The sequence below is a fragment of the Dermacentor variabilis genome, chromosome 4 (genome assembly GCF_050947875.1).
Source record: "Dermacentor variabilis isolate Ectoservices chromosome 4, ASM5094787v1, whole genome shotgun sequence".
Taxonomy (NCBI): Eukaryota; Metazoa; Arthropoda; class Arachnida; order Ixodida; family Ixodidae; genus Dermacentor; species Dermacentor variabilis.
Genome location: NC_134571.1, coordinates 138893685 through 138919872, shown reverse-complemented (window position 1 = coordinate 138919872; position 26188 = coordinate 138893685). Strand labels below are relative to the sequence as shown.

Sequence of the window (26188 nt, the reverse complement as noted above, 5' to 3'; positions counted from 1 at the left end):
TCGCGCTCTTCTTTTTTCTCTTGTTGCTCTCGCTCTTTCTGTTCTTTACGTTCACGCTCTTCTTTTTCTTTCTGTTCTTTAAGTTCGCGCTCCTGTCTCTCTTTTTGCTCTTTAAGTTCGCGCTCCTGTTTCTCTTTTTGCTCTTTAAGTTCGCGCTCCTGTCTTTTTGACCTCTCCTCAATAGTCTCAAGGCATTCCGACAGCTCGTCATCCTCAGCCTCTAACTCAAGAATAGCCTTTAGCAGTTCAGGTTTTCTTAGTTTGTCTGAGACATCCAGACCCAACTCTCTTGCAAGCTCCAACAATTTCGGTTTGCGCAACGACTTCAAATCCATGGCTGCTCTGAATGCTGCTTTCTCTACTGCTTACTATTGTCTTGCCGCAAACTAACCCGGCAGCAACGACAACCACAATTACCAGCTCTGTTTCTGACACTAACAAAAAGCCTGGCAAAGCTCAGAAGAAGAAAGTCCCGCACTCACCAAACCTCGCATCCAAGAGTCCAGCGCAGTCGTTCCGCTGCAGGCAACCAGTCATCACACAGGGCTCGTTGCACTGCTCCCGGATCGTCGATGAGCTGCTCAGCATACAGTCAACTGCATCTCTTCGCTGCTGGCCTCCGTTGTCGCGATCTCACCGCTGGCAGACAGTTATTTGGAGTCGGAGGCGATCTCACCGCTGCCAACCAGATGTTTGGATCGCACCGCTGGTACGATCTGTTGGGAACTCGGCGCTGACGCCCGTGGTTGTACCTGGGTCGCAAGCCCCAAGGGTAGCGTTGGCCTGGCGGCCTGGGGTACAACTGGAAGCATCCGAAGGTCCCGGCAAAGCATGAGTCGACTGGTAACAACGAAACAACTTGTTTATTTTAACATCGCAAAGAGTTGGCGGTCAGGTTTGACCGAAGTAGAGAGACGGGAGAGCACTTCACTCAACAGAAGAAATCGGAGCCCTCCTTTTGGCGTCCGGGGGCAGCTGTTTTTATACTCTCGCAGTTGAGGGCAAGAAGGAACCCCTCAAAAGACGAGCACGTGAATGTATAATGGGCTAATGGTGACGCACACTGTCGTAGCGCTGCCGTAGCACCATGTCGAGCACGATCTCGTAGCACCCTGTCGTAGCGCTGCCGTAGCACCATGTCGAGCACGATCTCGTAGCACCCTGTCGTAGCGCTGCCGGTCGGGCACAATGACTGTAATGAGAGGATGATCCCTGCTTTCGCATCGCCTGGTTCGGGCACAATGACTGGAATGAGAGGGTGATCCTTTGCGGTCGCATCGCCGCAGTCGCGCCTGGAAACACCTGCCGATGAGCGTTGCGGCGACGATGATCGGGCCAAAATGTCTGCCGCCCCGCCGCAGTCGCGCCGGCAAAACCACGTGTCGCAGGCGAAACGCAACACCTCTAAGCTGTTCCAAGAAAAAGGCTCTCCACAAGAAGTGAAGAATCCCGCTTTATCGAATACGTTGCAAAATTTGCAATTGCAAATTTGCAAATTTGCAAATAGGCTGCAATTGCAAATCTGCAGCCTATTTAAGGGGCTCCGAAATGTACTTCTCATCACTTCATGCTCTTCTCATTTTCTTTCACCTACTTTTGAATAAACCGTGCAAGTTTCGCACTAGAAATCGTCTCGCCCTTGCTTGGTCGCCATGGTCTACCAGATGCCTGCAGTCCGCCGACAACGCCACGCTACCCAATAAGTAACGTCGGTCGAGCTTCGATAGTCAGGCGCCGCTACAACTAGGCAGCAGTACGATACGCTGCCCTGGAGTGCGCAACAGCACTCGCTCTAGAAACGCTGGCGTGAGAAAGCGCAGCAGCACCAGCCAACGAAGTGACCTTCGTGCTGTCTATCGCTTCAACGCAAGCTGAGCGGCGAGAACGCAGCACGCACGAAGGTATGAGCCGTCGAAGCGCCTATAGACTCTGCCCTTAACGCAGATCGCTTTCAAGATATGGTGCGCGCCGCCGCAAAATACCAGCGTCATACCAGCCGCAACCATCATCATGGCATCGTCATCAAGTCGTTGCCTTCATGTTGAAGCTGTTCTCGTTGAATTCGTACTTTCAGCGGCGTCCCAGGCAAAAGCTGTCGGCGTATTGCCAAGCTTGTCGTGAAGACACCTTGTTGTCGTCACACGCAAGCTTGCATCGAACAAACAATTGTACGCTTTACACGGACGCCAATCTAGGCGACAGAGCAGGCTTCCCTCAAAATGCTTTGCACAGCATTGATTCTCGAAGTACCTAGAGGCTGCACAATTTTTTAACAAGTAGTGATTGAAAGCTCGACACTCATAGGAAGTCTGCAACACAACAGGTCGACGCAGCCGTTCTTCGTCTTCGTTTTTTTTTCTTCGCTATACATTCACTGGCAAGTCCGTTAGTTTAGACCGCTAAGTGCACGCCTTAACTCATACTCAAACTGTCTTTTCGTGTCGTGATATTTCCGATGCGCCTGTCAATGCTGTCTTATCTGCCGTTGAGTAAAACCTGTCAGCAGTGACTTTAATTTTCAATGACAGTATTACGCGCTCCCATGCCTGAATTTCTCCAGTAACGGTGAGCAAAAAGTTAATGCAAACGAGTAAATAGAGAGAATGGTGCTTGTAGAATATTCGCGTATCCAACCTAAATGTGCACACCTATGTAATCAGTTTACCTCAGTATAAACGAAACAAGTAATTGCGGTAAAGGGCTAACTCTACTTTGCCGTTTTATACGTTTGCCACTCGGAACGTGGATATACTTTTAAAGAATATTTTTTTTCTAAGAAGAGGTCAACTGGCTGTTGTATGGGAAACTAAAAGTGCATTGCACGTTTGTATTGTTCTTCGTCAACGTTTATTTTGGGATGATATTTTGCAGAGTAGTGACTGTTTTTACATCAGTGCATGTCATGTGTTCGTTATTTTTAGTCGTTCATTATTTGGCACTCCTTACTAGCCGGAACTTGCTGCTTTTTATGCAAGACAGCACTTCTTGAAACATTTTCTTCTCCGCGGACGATGTATAGAGCTTAGAAAATTGCGATCTCATGAGAAAGTTGCCTGTTCTTAACTAATTAAACATCATGGCTACGTTAAAGCAAGAATTAAAAGCAGAAAACAAGAAAACAGGGAGGGTACGTACTCTAGAAACCTTACAACGGCGTTCTTCGTGCATTTCGAGAACTCATTCGTAGTAGGTGGAAAGGCGTACGGGTACATGAGAAAATTCTCATTTGCAAGGCACTTCCTTGATATGCCGGAGCCATCGTGATTAGATCCTAGCCTGCAAGAAAACGCACGTTAGCGTCTGAGCACAGCGAATTCTGCGAAGCGCCGTTTATTGTTAGGCACATGAACCCCCCAAAAATTTCTGAACACTTACTTGTAATCAAAATTTCACATTCGTACGAAGTGTGGGAGTTGATTTAAAGGGCCCCTCACCAGGCCACATAGCAAATTTTGGTTATACGCTGGAAGTTGTTACGTGTCCCCTAGGGAGCGTTCTGCCGCAAAAAAAAAAAAAATTCAAATCGGCTCATTAATAGCAGAGACAGAAATATTTCAGTGCCGCGAACCTATGATTTCAGCAGGCGGGCTCCACTGCCAAGCAAGACGCTCTCTCCACTCGCGCTGTCTAGCCTACGCAAGCGAAATTCCTTCCCTGCGTTCTTCCATACCAGACATCGAGGACATACGTCACACACGTCACAGGCACCTCCTTTCATTTTTTTTCTCCTCGCTTTCCTTTTTTTTTTTCTTCTGCGCTACGCATTTACGCTGACCGCGCCGCGCGCGAGTTGTTATCTCTAGTGTTCCTGTATATGCCCCCACAGGGAGAATATGCGAGAGCATATGCAGAGACGCTAGTTGTCTCGTTCGCGCAGCGCACGATTTTGCGCGCTGTGCACAAGGAAACATGACTAGCAGTAGATTTCAGCGCTACACGAATACTGAGGCAGAACAAGCGGATCGCAGAGCGTTATCACGCTCTGGAACATGGTGGAAAATGACATAGTTTCGGTGCCTGCGCACGTGACCGCACGACTGTTGGAACAAGCAGACGAAGCGGAAATACATATCTCTTGCTTTGGTGCGAAGTAAAAAAAAATACGCAGACATTCCGCTTGTGTGTTTTATTATTTCTCTAAATTTTAATTCGTCAATTCAAGCAACGTATCGCACAGATAACAGATGTCTTGAATAATTCTCGAAGTCACATGTCACCATGAGCGACGTCACACTGCGGACACGATTACGTAGGCGCAGGGGCACGATTACGTGACCGTTCGGCTTGGAGCACGGCGGCCGCGAGTGAAGAGGGAAACAGCGTTCAGATTGAAATTTCAGATCTTTCCGTGGCGCGTAGCGATGTAATACTTTGCAGACACGATTGTTCTCGCGCAATCTATGCTCTGCGCTTGTCAGCTCAAAATGGCCAGACCTGCTGAGGGGCCATCTAAGATAATAAAATTTAATATTTATGTTTTGTTACTTAACATATCGTTTCTGACGCAACAGCAGAATATATAGTGCAAAGTAGGTAATTTCACCGTTTTCTTTCTTTTTCCTATTGTGAGAGCATTCTAAAGCAGGGGTAGCCATGCTCCGCGAATTGCACATGTCGAAAACTCTTTCTCGAACGCGCTCCTTGAGTCCGACTTAACCAAGGCGAGCGGCAAGCACACCCCGTGGCGTCTCGATTGGCTGCGCGGGGTGACGTCACCACCTCGACGCGCTTCAACACATTTCGCGTCCCCCCCCCCCCCCAATCCGTGTTACGTTCGCTGATTAGGGTTTGCTGTCATCGGTGCTCTGGAAGACAAAGACCTCGTACCAGAACTGCTCGTCCCAAGTCGCTTACTGACGCGAAGGTCGCCGAACGACGCCGCTGCGCGGCTGAGACTGCCGAGCAGAGTGTCCAAACCGGGACAAGCCACTCGCACCTGTGCGACGGAATTTTCAGACCCCTTGTTATTTCGGTCTGCAGGCTGTGCACGATGCGATAGAAACCTTTATCAACTTGCCTAACTTCCAAGAAGCCCATTTCTATGCTGACAGCCTCGGCGCAGTTAAAGGGACACTAAAGGTTACTATTAAGCGAACATGGACTGTTGAAATATCATCCCAGAAACCTCGAAACGCTTGTTTCGTGCCAAGGAGAGACTTATTTTCAGAGAAAATGCGTTCTGAAGCGTCCGCGTACCTCTAGCGCAGTTCAAATCGCCCGCCCTCCGATCGAGGAGTACTGACATCATGGTCTCATAGTGACGTTGCGCCATGGGTGAGTAGAACGGCGCCCGCAGACGGCGCTACGGCTTTTCTGCGCAAAACGCAAACGCGCGGCCAGAAACAGAGCCAAGACAGAGCCGACAGCAGAGCAAAAGCGGGAGTATGGTGGCTAGCGTAAGGAGAAACGCGCGACCGTAAGCTGGTACTTTATTCTATGACGCAAACTTCGACGCCCGTCACAATTGACCCTGACAACGACCGATTGGCTCGCGCTGCCGGCGTCGTTGCGTACTACGACGGCGGCCTCGACACCGGCTCTCCGGAGCGGGAAAGCAACGAGGGCTTCCCACGACATCACAAGGACGTGGCATTCCCACTGCTTGTTCGAAATGGAAGTTTCGCGAGCCAGCAGAACCCGCACAGCACGACGCGATAACGAAACTATTGAGACTCGAAACCGTGCGCGGCGCAGAGTCGAGCGCGCAGAGTCGAGCGAAAACGAAACCTTTCGACCACCCATACTACTGAAGGGTAACGTCAAAATGTTATTTTTTCTTAGAATCGAATAGACATAGACAAGTAGCATTTTCTTCCGTCTTATAATCGAATGAAATGATATTTTAATACGAGTAGTTGAGTATTAGTAACACAAATTATGAGGAGTGCTTTCGTCATCGGGCTAGTACCGGAATGTCGCTGGGGGGTCTGAAATCGTGTCATGCATTTACCTCTATTTCTCGGTTACTAAAGCTCTGTTCGCGATTAGATTGACGCCTTAGACGTTCTAGAACATTGCTCTACCACTTTAACTTGACTTTCTGGTAACCTTTAGTGTCCCTTTAATTATCTCAAACAAGTAACGAGAACGTTGCGTATTTGTGAGCAGAAACACAAGATTCACAATTCTGAAATTTTCAACGGATTCCCGCCATCTACATTGGACAGGCCCTGGGACACAGACAATTCGCGAAAGTGTTCTTAAATGTGTCAAATAGAACAGTGAGCAAATTGAAGAGTGTGAAAGATGCATTATGGCTAACGCATTTGATAAATCACTGTTGCAGTATCTTTATGAAATAGGCCTTCTTGCTTTTTCAATTTCTCTATTTCCTCTTCGATTAGACTACACATCTGGTCTTTGAAGTTTAAATAAATTCTGAGGCCGCGCGTAAGTGCTCACAAAAAAAGAGTATTATTACTTAGTGCGGCTATATTTAACGTCACCAATTAAATCAGATCTTAAGGTCCTCTTCGACGGGCTATTAATACAATCTAAAATACATTCTCCGCAGCGAAACTGTTGGGACGAGCACTGTTTATTCTATTGCGGATACGCTCGGCTACTTTCAAGAAGCCACGACATTCCGTTGTGAATATTTTTTCCCGAGTGAGTGAGTGAGTGAGTGAGTGAGTGAGTGAGTGAGTGAGTGAGTGAGTGAGTGAGTGAGTGAGTGAGTGAGTGAGTGAGTGAGTGAGTGAGTGAAAACTTTACTGAGCTCTAGTAACTGCGTTTTTCTGCGGCTGGGGCGGATTCTTCAGGGGAGTCTTCCTTCTTGTGTCTTCACCAGAGGTCTTCAACCGCTGCTCCGTCCGTCCTCTATCGCTATGGTCGGCTGCCCTCAGTCCAGGGTGCCGCTGGCCTGGTTCGTCATGCACGCCGCACTACACCTAGCTGGTCTTCGCAGCGGTTGCTGGACAGCAGTTCCTCCCATTGCTCCGGATTTTGGTGTGATATGATTGGGACTACGTCAGTTTGTTGACATGCTCATGCATGTTATGTGGTATAATGTGAGTTTCTCATCGCATCATGGACATTTGTCCTTATATAATGTGGGGTGCATTTTACTTAGCACGTTGAGGTTAGGGTGCGACACTATTTGTAGTTTTCTCCATGCGACAGCTTCTTCCCTGCTAAGGCATTTGTGCGGCGGGGGGTACCACTTCCTGCTGCCTCTGCACTTGTATAAAATGGCCGAGTACTCTCGGTGTACAGGCGTGGGTTACTCAAGGCTGTCGACTTTGGACGCTCGGCAATTAGTGCACTCTCCAGCTATGCTGTTCGCCTCTTGGTTCCCCGCCAGCCCCATGTGTCCCGGTATCCATACGAGATTGTGTGTGATCGCTTCATGTTGTTCTGTACTGTTTGTTGTTGTGCTTCACAGTCTACTGAGCAGACTATGCGGAGTGCTCGGTGACTGATTCTGCCATGCAAGTAGCTGCGGCAGGCTGTTTGCGAGTCCGGGAGTATTGTTATCGACTGTCCGATCGGATAGCCTTTCGCTGCCACTGGAGGAACGGCCACTTCTTCAGCCTCGACTAACGTGCAGTCTTGTAGCGAAACGCTGGTTCTCTCTCGTAGCGCCGAGTCGGCCATCGTTGCTACTGCATTCTTGCTTCCACTTTGTCTAGTGTATACGGCTGCGTGCACATACACCGTTGTCTTCTGGTAAGCGTAAGTTTTCTGGAGATATTCGGCCGTTGCCTCCCTGTGACCTTTATGGAGGTTGGAGTCCATGTTCCTTGGGATTGGTGCTATACTACATGCTGCGGTTCTCGTCGGGGAGAGCTTTGGTCCTCGAGATTTCCCGTATCTGCTCAACGTAGCCGAGTCTCTGGAGGAGAGCTCGGCCTGTGGCTGTCTGCTGTAGTCTGCACATTTGGGCCGTGAGTTGTGCTTCTCTTATAATGCGAACGTGTTCTGCTGTCCCAGGGCTAGGAGTTTTTCGGTTGAGGTGTTTTGGGGCAGTCGGAGCGCATGTACACCTTGCACATTATCGAATCCGCCTTTTGGATTTCGCTCTTGACGTGGCTGGGATACTGGAGGCTGTATGTCATTCGGCTGACCACCGGACTTCTAGATTGAGTGTGTCTAGTTCTCGCAAGCCATATGGTGTCTGTTCGAGACTCGCGTGATCATGCGTGCGACTTGGAGTGTTGATGCCTTTAGTAGCATAAGGGTGTAGGAACAGCGCTTGTTTGACAGTAGCCACATCCCTAGGATTCATATGATTGTCTTTTCGGGTATCGGTGTTCCTTCCAGGTAGACTTTAAGCCGCAGCTCTTCACTGGTTGGAACGGTTCAGTTTTCTTTTCTTCTCCATACTCGTAGGAGCTCTGATGCTTCGGCTGCGCACGCTAGTCCTCTTTCTTTAACGTAGTTTTCTACACAAGTGACCGCTTTCTGTAGCCTCTTTTCTTTTCCACTAAGTGAGCCTGTGTTCGTCCATATGGTGATGTCGTCGGCATAAATGGTTTTGAGCGCTGTTTACGTGGAGAATGTTTCTCAATGTATCTATGTTTCGAATGTTTCTCGAATGTGTCAGGTCGTGGAGTGTGGTCCCCGTTTTGTTGATTGTGTCTTTTAGTGCAGACACCGCCTCAATAAGCATTTCGCGGAACTCCTGGCGAATGTTGGCGCACGCGGACTGTATCTCGCGTCTAAGGCGGGTATCCAGAGCCTGCATCTTAGCCTCCAGTTCAGAACGAAGCTGCTGAAGCGAATTCATGTGGGAGCTCTGTGTGGTCTGTGAGGGTGAAGTGGAGTTGGGGGACGGAGATATAGAGGAGCGTGAGAGCAGGGGAGGACCCTTCGCCCAGCTTACCTCCAGAGGTTCCGCCGGGTTGTGCTCGGCCTTGGAGGTCTTGGGTTTCTGGCTTTGTTCTCTCGGCAGCTGGTCCACCCGGGGTGTCTTCGTTGGTGTAGCGTTCTGTGGTCATCCGTTTTGCTGGTAGCGGGCGTGACTCAGTGCTGGAGCGGATGGGAGAGCGGGCCTTGCTTCTTGACTTCGCTCGGGACCGGGACCTTGATCGGGACTTCTTACCCGGGTTTGGGCCTGCCAGTGGTTTCTCGACCAGGGTTAAGGATGGGGGTGTACGCTGATAATTCATTTGGTGTTGTTGTTGTTGCTGTTGCTGCTGCTGCTGCTGCTGTTGATGCTGCTGCGCCTGCTCCTGCTGAAGCATCTTCCGAACCCGTTTCTTGTTGAAGGGGCGCTGAACACGGATGGGGCAGCCCGCGTCTGTGGTGGGGTGATCGCCCCGCAGGAGCGGCACTTGGGCGAGCAGGAGTGTCCCTGTATCGATTTATCAACGCCGCATATCTCGCGTACGATGCGGTCCGGTGTGGGGCAGTTGTCAGAGCGATATCCCAACTGAAGGCAAACTGTGCAGACTTGCTGGCGGGGACGATGTGCGTAGCAGCGGTATTCGGCGCCGTAGTAGCGAACGTAGTGAAGAACCTGGAGTCCTGCGAAGGTGAGGAGGGCCGTGTTCGATTTACCCATCACACGTACCTGCAGAACAGTGAAACTCGGCGTGACGAGGTGATCTATAAGTTCGGACGGGGTCGTTCCCGGGTCAACACTGGAGATGATTTTTTTTACACGAGTTGTCGGGCGCCGCAATGTAGACCGATGTGGGATAGGGGCGCTGACCCAGGCGAAGGTGTTTGACGCTGTACAGGTTCAAGGCGATGTGTTCATGCGGCGTGCTTATCACGGCAAGATTCTGCTCCGGACGTAGGCGAAATACAAGCCGATCGACATCAGCCGGAGGCAAACCTGCGGCCTCCTCAATGGCCCGGGTAAGGGTGGGACGAGTCCCCTGTTCCAAACGTAGCCCTCCGTGTGGACGCAGGATGGCCTTGTAGTCGTGGAGGGGCAAGGGGGGTGGCCGCAACATGACGGGCCGACGCAGTTGGGGGGTCTTGCCTTCAAACTGGCTGGTCTTCGTGTCTTGGTTCAGCGTCGGGACGCGGAGGTCCATTTGCGTGTGGCGTATCCTTTGGACCAGCACCTATGCGCAGCCGTCCTCGTTGGATCGGGAAGTTTTGTCAGCAGTCGTGGTTTTGGCCGGAGTCGTGTGCATTGCCGCTGCAGCAGGCGCGATCACAGCGTCCGTTGCAACTTTCTCGGTCGGAGCGCCCTACATCTGGAAATAGAGGGTTCGTGGGCGCCGGCGGCGTTCACGGAAGGAAAAAACGTTGAAATGTACCGGAACGTGCGTAAAAGATAGAGGTTATAACTCGATGCGACGCAGATTCATGCAGGTTGTTAGAAAATGCGTCACTGCCGCAGTCAGAGCTCCTGGACAAAGCCGTCGGCAGGCCGAAGCTTCGGCCATACCTAGGCTTAGCGATTCCGTTGGGCGCCTGCGGCTGCCGTGGTCCCCAATAGCCATAAGGGTGGGGGGGGGTTCACTTTAACTACAAACGGTAAAAATGTCGCTCACTGGGGTCGGGATGGTGTCAATATGATCCTGGTGACTTGCCGCGTCGATTGAAGGCAGCGGTCAGGATGCGGAATCGGTTCGACCTCCGAAAATGAGTTGGCATGCGATAGCCCATGCAGAGCACGTCCCGTAACGCCGGAGGAACGCCGCGTCTCTCTGATTGCGAACTCGTACCGTTTGCGCGCTTTAGTGCTCTTCAGCAATGATCGTTGTTGTAACTAAACCTTATTAGATTGGCTTGAGTGCTTAGGTCTTTAATTAATAAGCAATAGATCTAGGCAGCGATATTGGTTAATATATTGAAAACCTCAGCTTCACACGTGCTTCGATGTCCGCCCAGAAGAATTACACAGCTGAATAAGGACAAATTTGATCGCCTGCGGCACTACCATTTAGGCTGACTATGTCACAGCGGTCTCAATGAACGGAGGTGGCACAGTTCGTGGATACCATCAGACATTTCCTTCAATGAATTTATAAACTACACACACGCCCTATGGCTATAAATTTTACCGCGGCACGACTTCTTCTACAGCGCGTTTAACTGTGTTCATGATTGACAACGACTGGATCAAGAGTAGCATTTCGGACGGCATAAGCACTGGATATGTTGGAACCACGGGACTCGATACATACGAATGTGCTACTTCGTGGGCTGTGGCCTGCACTGCAGAATACTGCCCAGGCTCCTCCCTTATGATGAGTACTTTCTGTTTAGAGCAAGCTCCTCCAAGTATTGTATGCCCTGTTGGCGAAAACGAGAGAAGAAATTGTTTTACAGGATTGTCACGCAATCTGCTTCCCGGATCTACTAGAATTATTGAGACAAAATGAAGGATGGGTAAAAAGTATAGCGGGTTAGAAAACTTATGTACACTGTGCACCCCAGAGTTCTCATATGGAACTTCGTTTGAGGGGCATAAAAATTCAAGCAGTTTAAATCATTTAAAGCATTAGCATGCAATCTTATAACAATACAGGTTTCGAGCTGCCCATAAATCATAACTCGAAATGTTACGAAGTGGCAAAAATAAGACTAATTGTGAAATACATTAGCGGATACAGTGACCAATGTTCTCAAAGTAAACGAAAGAAGCTGAGACAAGCGTTTACATCTGACGGCGTTCTTTAATAAGGAAAGCCTTCATGGTTTTTAACACACAATGTCACTTGTGACTTGGTCCCAATGGTAGAACGCGAAAACTACAGCTGAATGGAGAAGAAAACAACTCAAAGAACGTATATCTGCTTTGTAACCATCAGCTAATCACAAAAATATAGTATAGGCATCCTCGGTATAGCTCGCAGAAATCTGGAAGCTGTTATTGGCGTTACCTAGTACAGAGTGGGAAGATAAATTAACAGTGCTCTTCTAATGTGAAGCATTTTGTTTCTATCTGATATAACACGCAAGTCGCTATTGATCATTTGCATAACACGACCTTTCTGAGAAATGACTCATGACTGAGCTCGTAAAAAAATCGTTAATTCAAATAAAGAGCCAATGACCATAGATATCGTTAAAGTTTTCCCCAAGAAAATCTTGCCCCAAGTTTTTACAGTATTTATTGTGGAAAACGTTTTGGAAGCGAGAATGACCATTTCATGAAATCTGACGGAAGTAAGCAGATAAATATTCATCCGAATGCTCTTCAGCATCTTAATAACAATATCGATCTCTGTATTATCTTTAGGACAGAGAGAAAGAAAAGCGTTTATTGTTAATAAATCAAGAAAGCTAGCCCCTGCGGTGCTTCAGGCGAGGTGCCTGGATTAGGTCGTTTTGCTCGTGAACAGGAAGCCTCCCTGTCAGCGCAGTTTCACACAGAGACAAAAAAAAAATCACATGTTTACGGGTCCTGTGAATATGCTAAATTAGGTTTAAAAAAATGGGGTTTAGCCAGGTATTATTTCACAGATACGCTAATGTAGGACCTCGCGTAGTCGTACAGCAATAACCACTGTTCAGGCGGTGACAAATTAGGATGGCGCCGCCTAATCGCTTGGCGCAAATATTTCAGCACGATGATGTAGAAGTTCTGGTTAGAAGTCAAATAGTCTCTTCAAGCTGCTAGCATCAAAACAAGCGATCGACATTGTTTTCTTTTTTTGTGTGTGTCTGTGTGCCTTTGGTTGCTTTTATGGCCATCGCTTTCTTTAAAGAAAAGTGAACTGTCACTTCACCGAGCGGCGCTTTGTCGCTTCGCTTAAGGGCCATACTGGTAGCAGCAACATTCATTTCCAGCGCTGATGCTGAGCAGAAATGGCGGATCACTTCTGGCTCTTTCTAAATGTTCGGCTGGAATTGTTCGTCTGCTTTCTTTTTCTTCTTTCGTTTTTTGTTCGTCTGTCAGTGGGTGATGGGAGATTTCTTCATTCGGTTAATAATCATCACCCTAATCATCATCATCCTAATCAACCTATTTTTATGTCCACTGCAGGACGAAGGCCTCTCCCTGTAATGTGAAGATTACCCCTGTCTTGCAGTAGCTGATTCCAACTTGAACCTGCAGATTTTCTCATTTCATGGCCCCACCTAATTTTCTGCCGTGCTCGACTGCGCTTCCCTTCCCTTCGCACCCATTCTGTAACCCTAATGGTCCGCTGGTTACCTGCCCCACGCATTACAAGGCCTGCCCAGCTCCATTTCTTTCTCCTAATATCAGCTAGAATATTGGCTGTTCCTTTTTTGCTCTCTGATGCGAACCGCTCTATTCATGTCTGTTAACGTTACGCTTTTTTCCCTCCAAAGCTCTTTGCGGGCCCTCATCTTGTTTTCGAGCTTCTTTGTTAACAACCAAGTTTCTGCCCCGCATGTTAGCACTGATAGAATGCAGCGATTGTACGTTTTTTTTTCCAACGACAGTGGTAAACTCCCAGTCAGGATATGGTAATTCAGTTTAAGTTTCCCTAAACTATAATATTGCGTAAGATATGGTGGCACGCCACTCTTGTTCAATTTCAAATCTTCCGATATCGTTCGCACAGTAACACGTCGGTTTTCATGCTTCCACTGCCTCACATGTTTCATATTTGAAGCGGTATGTCACGTGGACGAGTGGGGCAGTCCGGGCACGCCCTGTAGCCGAATATTTTCCTTCTCAAAGCTTTTGCTGCTATGGAAAGACACGGCTTCTATGGTTTGTACTCACATACTTGCTGAAGAGTGCTGCATGTGTCAATAGGTGTTGCACGAACGCTAATGCATAAATCACTGACATCTAAACTCAGAATGTGAGTGAATCGTGTTACTCGTACAACTGCCAACTAAATGGGCCAACAAGCCGGACAGTGGGCTGATATACACAGTGCCGTCACGAGGTGAGTACACGAAAATCCTTCCAAAGTTGTGTGTACTCTTAGAACCATACAAAGTGACTAAATAAACCAATGACTTGAGTGTTAATACTAAGAAGAGTAAAAAAAAGTCGGTCCTGCAACCTTTCTGACCAAGGTCATATATGCTAGACCCCAATTCAATAGACATACTATTTAATTGTGCTAGCGTGACGTCACATTTGTCCCTGGCGTAAATTGCGCATCGTTTATTTGGGAGACGCTAATTTTCATTCGCGAATCCCTGCCACACATATGTTTCATTGCAAATGACCACTATCATAAATATCAATGACCTGATATGACATAGCGCGCAGTATTCATCGGACAATCTCCTCCTGCAGCTGATAGTCATATGTGTAACTGTAGATTAAGTCAAATTTAAGGTAAATTCTCAATTATATGACATGAATACATACATGAACACATAATGAAAACTGCAGCTTAATTCTTCTGTGCTTTCATTCAGACATAGAATCTCTTCATAATCAATTCCTGCCTCTGTGCCGGATTTCTAAAATAGACTTACAATTTTACTATGCACTCCTTTGAAATGAGGTTCTGAAATGTCTTAACGTTGTTTACGTTCTCGGTCAACTACCGCTCACTTTCTCCTCACCAAAACTATTATCTCTTCTTTTCTTTTATTAAAAAAAATATTTTGCTGCCTGCCTTGCCAATTGCCTGCCAGCCTTACACACGCTCCAGCTTTCCGGAAATTATAAACATATAACAAAAAAATTCAAATACATACCATCGACCGCAATGTATGTGCCATCCTCTGTATTGCCGACCATGTGTAGCCTAAAACGAAACAAGGCATATGCTTTACGGTTGCAGCTAAGGCCGAGAAAAAAAAAGCCACAGGCCTTCGTGGCACACGCAACACAGTCGCAGTGTAAGCTGGAGGAGCGTCTCCACAGGAGGCGGTCGTAAACTGATTGAAGACGGTAACTGCAAGTAGTAATTATATTGAAAGTGTTGTTTTTATTTGCATACATTTATGGAAGCACACTCAGGTGTCTTTTATGTTCGGAAAAGTAGGTTGAGGAGGACATGCAGCGGGGCAGTACGGGTGCTTCGATGTTTTTAAAAACGAAGTCCAAACAGGAACCGGTGCGCGAAAAGCTGCATTGTGTATTTGACACAAATTCCACGCCGAGGTCTTCTTTCACACAGTGTACGAACCGGACGTTGTGGGGATCCTTCGTGTTTACATTCAAATCACCGGTAAGAATTAGGGGCACATCTCGTTGAGAAGCGAAGGTACGTGTCAAGAAGACCCCAATCTTCCCATGTTGAGCACCTGGCGACACGTACGCTGAGGTAATTACAATAACCTCGGAATTACGTACTGCGCACTCGTCAGCGAAGTCTAAGTCCGGTGCTTTTACGAGTTTGAATGGCGCACACTCATTTCCTCGTTCGTATATTGCCACATCCGAGGCCCGGTGCGCGGACCTGTTTGCTGACACGCCACAGCCGTAGCCGGTGACGTCATGTCGACGACCCCACGTCTCGGAGAAACAGTAGAGACACTCGCATTAGGATGTAGTATTGCATGACGACAAGCTTGTGTACTGCAGCAAAAAAGCAAGTAGCAGCCAACTCGCAGTCGGAGCAGCAACGAAGGCACCCCTTCGTAGGAGGCCGTGCTGTTTTTTGGTTTTTGATGCGAGCACTCCGGTCAGCTGTACTTGACTCAAGACATCACGGTAAATTTGTATAATCCGTCAGGTGTTACAAATGCTGTTTTAGGTCGATCAGATGGTGCCATAGGGATTTGCGAGTATCCGGAACGTAAATCCAGTGAAGAGACCCGTTCTCTGCAAACAGTCGAGGGCGTCGTCGATGCGCGGTAACGAGCAAATGTCTTTGCGCGTTATCTTGTTCAGACGTCAATAGTCGACGCAGAACCGAATAGAGCCATCCTTTTTTCTTAACGAGAACAACCGGTGGCACCCAGGAGTGGTTCGATGGCTGCACAACGCCGCGCTCGAGCATGACAGCAACCTGGTCGTCAATGGCGCGGCGCTCCGAGACGGCAAGTGCCAGGACGGCGATTCCTTCGACAGGCATTTCAATTACGTTGGCTGGATAGGGACGAGGACTTGGGCATTGCGACGGGGACGCATTTCGTGCGTCGGGAACTGCCGCCGTCAGTATTCCTGCTCCGTGAACTCAGTACGGCAACGCATCGGAGAAAGCGAGCGAGAACGTGGAGATGGTGAGCGGCGGGTTGACACGGCGCGGGTGAGTGATCAGGGTAAAAGGAACAGGTATACGGAAGCCGGATGGCGAAGAGGAAAACTGAGGGTGGAAAGGTGGCGCTCGCCGGATGTTCGAACAAGGAAGCATGCAACAATGGCATTGGCGCTCCACGTGACTAGCACTACCCCAAGCAAAACATGTCGGACGGTCGTCGAAGATGGGCCACTTGGGTACGTAAGGTCCGAGTCGTGGCTGAGGAGTCGAAAAGTGCTGTCGGTCTAGTAGCGGCATAGGCGGCGGCATGGAGATCAGCGGTCGGTGCATAGGGGTCGGCGAGAGGGTTTGTGAACGGTATCGGCCAACTGGTTCCGCGTACGTGAAATGTGTTCACGGGCTGGAGAAACGACTTGAGAAACTTGCTCATGGATGAAGTGGCGGATATTAGGTGACAAAGTGGGTTGTGGTTCCAGCATACAAGACATCAAAGATAGCTGGCGAGCGACCTCGGCGCGAATGAACTCCTGAATATTTAGCAACAGAGTAGCATGGTTGTCGCCGACTCCAAGGTTTGACAAAGAGTTGGCGGGCGCAGGGGGACGTCGGGTGTGAAGCCGTTGCCTGCGCAACTCGTCGTAACTCTGGCACAGTTCTATCACTTCGACGACAGTATGAGGACTCTTCGATAATAACATTTGGAACGCATAGTCCTCAATATCCTTCATTATATGTTCGATCTTCTCCTCTGACATCGACGCGTTCACCCGCTTGCAAAAGTCAAGAATGTCCTCAATATAGCTCGCGAAATTCTCTCCAATTTCTTGGGATTGTGTACACAAACGTCGTTCTGCACGAAGCTTTCGTGCTGCTGGCCGAATGAAAACTTGGGTAAAGCTGGTCTTGAAGACCAATCATGTAGTGAGGTCGGCTTCATGGTTTAGAAGCCATAGTTTCGCAACGTCCGAGAGATATAATACCACGTTTCTCAACTTGCTAACATTGTCCCAGTGGTTATGGGCACTCACTCGCTCGTAAGAGGACACCTAATCTTCGGTGTCTTTGTCATCTGTGCTGGAGACGATAGGGGGATCTCGCTGACGCAAGGCACCGGCACAAACCAGGGTGGGCGACGCCGTTGGAGGAGTGGATGCGTCGTCGGGCATAATGGGGGGTAGAGTGCGACCTCGAAGTTCCTGGGCGGTCGAAACCCAGCAACCTGCGCCACTTGCTAAGAGATTTATTAGCAGGTGACAGAGGCGAACGGGCAGCAGTCACAAGCGTTCGGCCAAGGACTGCAACCACGAGTTCATGGTGGCAATGCTGCTGAGGCATTCTTCTTCGTTACTATATATATATATATATATATATATATATATATATATATATATATATATATATATATATAGTGGATATATCGAATGTGTTCATCAGGAAATCCGGTTCCTGCTATGGACCAAGTTCTTTGGATATTAGGATAGAAAAACTAACATCGTCCAATAGCATATACTTTGGCCGACGCACCACAAACTAAACTTCAATGGCTGCGCAGAACTCTTCATTACTATTAACCAGAAATTACACGGAACACGTGTAACGAAGAGAACACGCTGTTTACAAGGTTCTCACAGTCTCGCTTTTTTTGTCATAATAGTTAATCGTGTAGACATATGGGATGATCAGTGCAGTTGCTACTGACTAGGTTCCGGTGCTCCTGCTTAGTTTGTATCACAAATTATGTAGCCGAACTGCTTACCAAGTGATGAAAATGACCACGTCAGATTTCTGCATGCGTGGGACGCTGGCTGCATACTGAAATAATTTACTTGCCGTAGCCTCAGCTTGTAGGTGACCATCATTTGTCCGTACTATGTATTGTTCGGCTGCCTGGAAGTAGTTTTCTTGTTAAGCGTGCTGAAGCCATTCGATGAGATGTTTTCGTAATCACAACATTAGAGCTATCTTAATACTTACTCTAGATGATACTTGTATACCCGTCACAACTATCTTGCCAGGAGGTTCAAGCTTTTGCAGCAGCAGATTTGTCTGGAAGTCAAACGTACAAACAAATATATTTGTCATTGGATTGTGATGTGATGCAAATAATTTCACATTGCGAATGCGCCGTTTCTAAAAGATGCGCAATACATTTAAAGAAGGTCAGTCAAGGCACTAAATTTCAGCAGAGGCCCTGCACTGAATGTGAAAATACGCGTCCGCTTTTGTAAATGAACCTTGAACAACTGCAAGAGAAGAAAACCATATTAGAAGAGACCATGCGAGAGCAGGACAGGTACATCATTGATCGCTGTAGAAGCTTCGTACATCGCGCATGTGCAGCACAACCAAAAACTCTCGGTTACTTGCGCTTGCCTGCTCGCCAGTCATTCCAAAACCCACGTTCCACGTGCTGTGTGGTATGACAGATGCAGGGATGAGCTGGCGACACTCAGCTGCAGGCCCCCTATTGGCCTCAACACAATGGCCTAGGTAGTTGTAGGATATCTCTTGCTCTCAGGGAGTACAGCTCAGCATATCCACTCATATTACACCGTCGATCAACATGGTGTCGGACCTCGTGTGCAACTGTGTCCTCAGACTCGTCAACAACTCGGACAGGCGTCGTTATTTTTCAGCTATCACTGCGGCATTGGTTAAGCGTTCAAGACTAGGTTTGCCTTGTCCGTCTATTCCCTTGTGCAGGCCGGTGTCATCGTCGACGTTATTTCGTTTGTCAAGCAGCCTCCCCATCTTGAACGTCATTATTGCCATAGAAGAAATAATTTGCCTACGAGCGGCATCAGTAGGATTCCAACTCACATCACTGTAGAAATGTGTACTTGCCAGCCAGCCGCGCTATTCTATCAGACAACAACAGCACTGAATAATTAGTTCAAGTTTTCTATCTATATAGACTGCGAGAGCGTGGGGCTCGCGCATGCATTTCGGAGGTCACAACAAGCAGTGCTGTAACGGATGATGAACTCGTGTGGATCGTGTATCAGCTGTTCTTGACACGATGGCCTTGTAATGATGCACAATTCTTAGCCAAAATGCTTGTAAAAGCATGGTCGGCGGCACATAATACGCGTACATGACCGTGATGACGATAAGCCTTATGTGGGAAATGACACTTCTGCCAGGTTTATTGTCGCAGAACATTAAGCCGTGCTAACATGGCGTACTCAAGGTGACAAGCCTAACATCAGCATTCTCCCGGTCGCCATGCGCCGCGCGAGCACTATTTCCAACATCCTCCGCGGCCAACAAAGTCACTTGCACAGTTCCAGAGGACAAAGAAGCTGAACCGGTCTCGTGAGCTCTGTGTTGTCGGCTAGTCAGACTTTGCATGCTCCGACGTACCCATCGTTCCCCTTAAAGATTTTAACAACATTACCTAGTTTCCAAAACGTAATGGGTACTTTGTTATCTCTAATAATGACAAGGTCGTAATTCTTTAAACAGTTGTCGAGCTTCTGCGACCTGCTGTGCGCGATTCTCAGTGTCAAGATGTATTCTTTATACCAGCGCTGCCAAAAGTCGTTCAGTTTTTCTTGTATACTTCTGCAGGCGCGCAATGTGTCTGTGCGACCTCCCGAGTTCTCGTTAACTTGCGCTTGTGGAAGGGCAGTGAGACATCTGCCTTACAAAAAGTGCGAAGGAGTTAGTACTTCCGCTTCGGTAGCATCATCAGAAATGTATGTGAGTGTTCTAGAATTTATCACTGCCTCGACCTCTGTTAGTAAAAAGTGGAGCTGTTCGAAGCTGAAGCATCCTTTTCTTAATGTTTTCCTGAGGCAGTTCTTAACTGTTCGAGTCATTCTTTCCCAAAATTCTCCCCACCATGAAGCACGCTCAGCAATGAACTTCCATGTGATGTTACTAGATGCACAAAAGTTCTGTACCTGGACATCACGTAGAAGTCAATATGTCAGCTTAAGCTCGCGACTGGCTGCCTTAAACGTTAAACCATTGTCAGAATAAATTACACATGGCAAACCACGGCGCGAAATAAATCGACGAAAGGCCAATAAAAAGGAATTCACAGTCATGTCACTGGAAAGTTCTAAGTGAACAGCTCGCACTACAGCACAGGTAAATACTACATTGAATGTTTTCACAGAGCCGTTTCTCTTCACAAACACTTGACCAGCGAAGTCGACGCCCGTGACTTGAAATGGATGAGACCTCGAGACTCTGTCGATCAGAAGCGGGGCTGTAGGAGCTGAAGCCGCTTTAAGACGAAACCTCGCACAGACCCCACACTGGCCAAGCACCTTTTTAACGCACTGGCAACCGCGGACTACCCAAAACTTCTTACGCAACTCGGTGAGTGTACCACCGACACCACTGTGAAGAAGGCGTCGATGTTCGCTGTCCACGATGAGGTGCGTACGGCGATGATCTGCAGCCAGGAGTACAGAACATTTCACGTTGTCCGAAGCAGCTACGTTGTCAAGGCGATTCTTGATCCTGATAATGCCCTTGCCATCCATGAACAGGTGAAGGTCTCGTATGGTCGACGTCTTGTCGAGAGCTTTGTCCGTTGTTAATGCAGCAATCTCATTTCCAAAGCTTCGTGCTTGTAAAATCCTCAGCCACGTATCTTCGCTTTCTCAAATATCTTGGGCGGAAAGTGGGCCTTCTCTTCTAGTATTAGAAGGTGCTTTGCAATTGTGAATGAACCTCTTCACCCAAGTCGTGATTCTAAGGACCGTCTTCAAGCGACTATACTTGGCGACATCTAATATAAGTTCAGGAGTCCTACTCAGGGCCATCAGAACCACTTCTTCTGCTGGTTTTATTTCGTCGAGTAACACCTCAGGTGGGCTTTCGAACCTCTCTTCTTGTTTTGGCCACGTTTGTTGGGGCGTAATTAGCCGTTCAGGGCCAAGCCACCATAAAGAATTCGTGCAGAGGCTCTGGGCTGACGCACCTCTTGTTAGTAAATCAGCTGGGTTGTTGTTCCCAGCGCACAGAATCCAGCGACTTGGGTCGGTGCGGTCTTGAATTTCCATTACTCGATTGCAAGAACAAGGTTTCCACTTAGTGGGTGATGACCGAATCTGGCATAGGCAGATGGTCGAACCGGTCAAGCAGAAGTATTCGTCGCATTTTGGTAGTGTGTCTCGTAGGAATGACGCAATCCGCAGGCCCAGGGAAGCCCCGACGAGTTCAAGACGCGGTACATCCGTCTCTTGATGGGAGTGACCCGAGCTTTCGAGAGCAGTTGTTGGACATAGATGTTGTCCGATCTATCTTCAACCCTTAGGTACGTGACGACACCGCATGCCTGAGGACTCGCGTCAGTGAAGACATGTAGTTGTAAGTGAGCTCCGCCCGTGTTGACTTCGGTCAATGAGCTTCTCTTCAGAGACAGACCTCTTATGTGTTCAAGCTCCACAGCACACTTGTTCCAATCATCTTCGAGAGCCTTCGGTAGTGACATATCCCAATCTGATTCTTGCTTCCCTATCTCTTGAAAGATTATTTTGGGTCTTATTGTGAATGGAGACATAAAAAACGCAGCGGGTCGAAAATTCTTGATGTGGCTTGGGGCACTGTTTGCTTTGTGCTCTTTCTTTCGTTGATAATCTCTAGAAGTGGGTCAAGGTTTACACAAAGTGTCTTTTTCCGTATTCCAGTATAGGCCGAGTACCTTCGTTAGTATATGTTCCCTCGTTGATGTTTCTTCCTTTTTCCGCAGTGTCTGTTGCAGCATGTCGTCGTTAGTTGATAATCTCTGCATATTCATCCCTGCTAGTTTCATGATCTGCATTGTTGGTACGTACAAGTGGGATATCTCCTCTGGTGTTGAAGCGCAAAATACCAAATCATACAGGTAGAAGCTTTCCTTGAGCTGAGCAGCTGTTTCTTGGTGTTTCGAATCTACGTGGTTGAAGTGATACTCAAGCGTAGCTGATAGGAGAAACGGACTCGAAGTGGTTCCAAAAGGCACCCGCGTCATGCTGATCTCCTCGATCCGTGGAAGCGGTTTGTTTTTGGCGGGAACTTCCTCAAACCACAAGAAGCGAAGCGCATCCCTGTCTTCTTCCTTGATGAATATCTGAAGGAACAGCTTCTGTACATCCACTGCAAGTCCAAATACGTATAAAAGAAACCTGAGTATCACCTTGAGAAGGTCAGCGTTCAAGTTTGGTCCCTTTTCAAGCCTTTCATTCAGACTGCATGATTCTGTTCCGTGTGAAGATGCGTCCAAAGCCCGTATCTTGTAGTAGTAGACGTCTCGCGAATGATTTCTTGATGGGGCATGTAATTCACGTTTTTTCGTGATTCTTGGACGTCCTTGACCTTCTCCGCACGGCCATCCTTCTCGTACTGTCTGAATGCTTTGTCATACGTTTCCAAGGTTTCATCGTTCAGCGAAAGCCTTCGAACCAACGAATACAGTCGCGAAAGCGCAACTTTGTGATTGTCTGTCATATCAGTTATAGTTGATTTCCATGGGAGCGATATAGTGACCATCTTGAAATTTGATGGTTTCATTAAACTTCGTCCAAACATCTCCTCGTTTGGATGATGGCGTATCCATCATACCAATAGCTTCCATTTCCCAGAATCGTTGCAACGGGAAGAAAAGCTCTTCATTCTCCTATGCGTCTACGCGTAAAACACATATCTGACTGCTCGTTTGCCGACTAACTTTCCTTGTGAACGCCAAGGGCCTTTGAATAGTCCATCCGATGTTCGTGTTGATCGCTATCAGATCTGGATCGGTTTTCGGTATGCCATTTCGCCTCACTTGAATTCGGCATCAGCTTGAAAAATCTGGTCGGAACCAATCAAAAGACTCACTCTGGGTTCACCTGTTACGCCAGGGAAAACCACTGCGTCTGCTAGTGGCTTGTCCTCCGCGACGATGGCACGGAACTGGTTATCTGGCGGAACTTCGATAATGTCTTCACAGATGAAAGGCACGACGATTGTTTCTATCTGTGCTGATACGTTCTCGTGCTGGATCCGAAGTGTTGCGCTGACCACCTTAGCCCGCTGAGCATGCTGTGATCGAGTTCGTCCGAACGTGCTAATCAACAGATCCATATCTCGTATGGGAGGTTAATTGATCATAGCTCTTTACAGACATCTTCCCTCAGAAATGTTCTTTGACTGCCATTGTCCAAAACACCGCGGACGTAACAGCAGTGGGTCGGAGTCGTCAGCCAGGCACGGAACGTCTGTAGGAGAATCTCCGTAGTGAGTCGAGGCTGTGTACCGCTCCTTGCAGCGTGCATGGCAACATCCGGCGTCTTTTGTGGTGCTAAAGAAGGCGATCTTTCGTTAACGCCAGCGTTGCACATCGTGGAAGCATGACGACGCTTGCATGCGGTACACTGGATCTTGCGACGGCAGTCACGCGCAAGGCGTCCCCTCGTCGTACTCTTGAAGCATCGACCATCTTTCCTGAGCATGCTGCCTTTGTCTTGGAGGCTAACGTCACTGGTGCATCGTTCGGTCCTGTGGTCTTTGGCAGAACAAAAGAAGCATAGTTCTGTTAATACTTCTGCCTTGTTGTGAAGAACCCTTGCAGCAGGAGTCGACGACATATTGAAGCTCGGACTGTGTTTAGGACGCGTTTCGTTAAGCCTTGATGTTCTAGTCTGAGCGCACCTCTCTCTACATTCGACTTCTAGCTGAAGAAATTTCAGCAAGCGTTCTAACTACTGTTCCAGTGAGTGCTCACTATTACTTGAGCCTACCGTTGGCATAGTGGACTCGATGTTCTCGCGCTTGTAATACTCTACTACCATATCTTGAGGTATAGTTTTCAGAAGTATTTCACCTAGCATTGAAGCGTAAGATGAAGCGCTCAACCTAACGTTTGCGAGTTCTCGTCCGTTGAGTTGAATGTCGTCGAGCAACTTCCGCAAGGCTGTAACGTTGTTCGAAAATGCCACCGATCCGAGCATTCGTAGGTTTTCCAAGAGCTTCTGCTCGATCAGCTTGCGGTTGCCATAGCGCTGCTTCAATATTCCAAGTGCGTCGCTGTAGCTTGATTCCGTCACTTGGATTCCAGCGACCGCTTGAGCAGCAGCTCCGTCAAGTAGCGAAATCAGGTAATGGAAGCGATCCGTGTCGTACAGTCGCGGGTTCTCGTGAACAGAATGAAGAAACATATCCCAGAATGGTTGCCATCGGGTGATCATTCCGTCGAAATGTACAAGTTCTAACTTCGGTAACCTAGCGCCAAACTCACGCTGTGAACGTGTCGTGTTCGTCAAAGAAGCAGACGCTTGGTTCCCGTTAGATGAGGTCGGTGGCTAAGTTGTCGGAGGCGAGGAGGAAACCTTGAGCAAGAAGATATTGTGCTCGAGCAAGGCCAAAGCGCTGGTAGCAGCCTCTTCATTTTCCATGACGGAATCATAATCTGCTGTGGATTGCTCGTCGGTCATGAATGTTTCGAACTCGGAGTTGAGTATGGATAACTCCGACTTCGTCGCCTTTAACCGGCTATGCAGGACACGAAGGACAGAAAGGTCGAACTGTCCGGATTGGATAATCTCGTTCGTGAGGATCCTCGTGCTCTGCGCTCGGCGAGAAATCCGCTTGTTCTTGATGCGCTCCTTGACGGTCTGGCGGCAGAGGTCTCTCGCAGACGAAGCCACAAGTTTCAAAGGCGCTTGCTGGCTTCCCGGGTTTTGGAAGCAAAATACGATATGAGGAAAGACACTTCTGCATGGTTTATTGTCGCAGAGCCTTAAACCGTCCTAACATGGCGTACTCAAGGTGGCAAGCCTAGCATCAGCATTGTTGCTGCCGCTGTTGTTGTTGTTGTTGTTGTTGTTGTTGGTGGTGGTGGTGGTGGTGGTGGTGTAGCCTGTGATGCCTGTGGCTCCTACCCACGATAGGGGATTGGCCAAGAAATGTGTGGATTATTCGAAATTAATATGGAGCATAAGTTTCCTAATAGCTATTGAAATAGCATTCTCCCGGTCGCGAGTCCATCCCTCTCATCCTCCTCTTCGATGCGCCGCGCAAGCACGATTTCCAACACCTTAAAAATGGCTCATACGCACAGTACAGGATGCACCAAGAATCAGCGCCCGAATAAAAGAAAAAGCTCTTAAGCTAGAGTTGTTAGTAGCAAATTCCAGCCAATCCTTATAGGCAAGGTGCCACGAGCGGCAATATTGCCTGTATTCGCGGGCTTCTTTCATGCTCGGAAAAGCACTTTTAGTAGCACGTATTGAGCAACAGAAAGCAGTATCGCAAATTTTTCATGTTGCTTTACAGTTTTCTCATTGACACTTTTCCTCTAATTATAATATTGCCACGCGCTTGTGCCAGGCGCTTGGGCCACGCGCTTGGGCCACTTGCTCCCTCAAGAAGACGAGGACGTGCTGGGTCACGAGCTCGCGCTTTGGCCTTTGTCGGTGCTGCGATGCATCTTCGACGACTCGGACTTTAACAGCCTCTATTAGAAGTCGCCTGTAAATTAAACGTGACATATTTCTGGTGGATGTACGGGGTATTCTCGACACATTCAACAGACCCCTCACAGCAGCAGAAACACTAGACCGATACTGGAGCTCGCGCCAGTACACCGGGCTAGCGACAACGCGAGGACGACAACGTCGGCAGGTATGTATGCTACATCCAGTATTACCATAAATAACCCTGCAATGGATGCTCCGGTACATCAACATTACACGTTGCAAAAACCGCGCTTGCCAAGTTCCTTCCATGGCGACCTTCTTGAAGGCGTGGAAGACTGGCCGGCGGACTTCGAGTGCGTAGTGGAGTTCAGTGGATGGGACGTCGAATCGAAGCTCCGAAACGTCTACTTCAGCCTTTTGGATGGTACTCACACGTGGTTCCAAAATCACGAAGATATCCTGACATCATAGCGTGAGTTCTATCGCAGCCCCTCGGACACCTACGCCAGCTCCGATCGCTGGGAACGAGCAGAATGGACCCTCCAGTCTCGCATTCAGAAATATATTGAGACTGTGGCTATGTACGTGGAAGACAGTGCGTCTCTTCAGGCGAGCGGACCCTACCATGTTGGAAGACAAGACGCTGCGCCACTTGATGCGAGGCGTGAAAGAGCAGCTTTTTGGCGGGCCCGTTCGTAGTCCACCCAAAACGGTTGCGGAGTTTCTCACTGAAGCGGTCACCATGGAGAAGGCCCTGCACCAGCGCTAGCAGCAGTACTATCGGCAGGTGAATCTCTCCTC

The 26188-nt window shown here is 48.4% G+C and overlaps 1 protein-coding gene across 1 annotated transcript in view; it reads right to left on the bottom strand.

Annotated features, from left to right (window-relative positions):
• LOC142577982 (venom metalloproteinase antarease-like TserMP_B) overlaps nt 1-26188 on the bottom strand; it is a 55852-nt gene that overhangs the window by 5853 nt on the left and 23811 nt on the right. Inside the window, exons 6-10 of the mRNA XM_075687407.1 lie at nt 17967-18038; nt 17749-17879; nt 14542-14591; nt 11088-11196; nt 3136-3276 (exon numbers count right to left, since the gene is read on the bottom strand). Coding sequence (XP_075543522.1) covers nt 3136-3276; nt 11088-11196; nt 14542-14591; nt 17749-17879; nt 17967-18038 — 503 coding nt within the window. The remainder of the gene's footprint in view (nt 1-3135; nt 3277-11087; nt 11197-14541; nt 14592-17748; nt 17880-17966; nt 18039-26188) is intronic.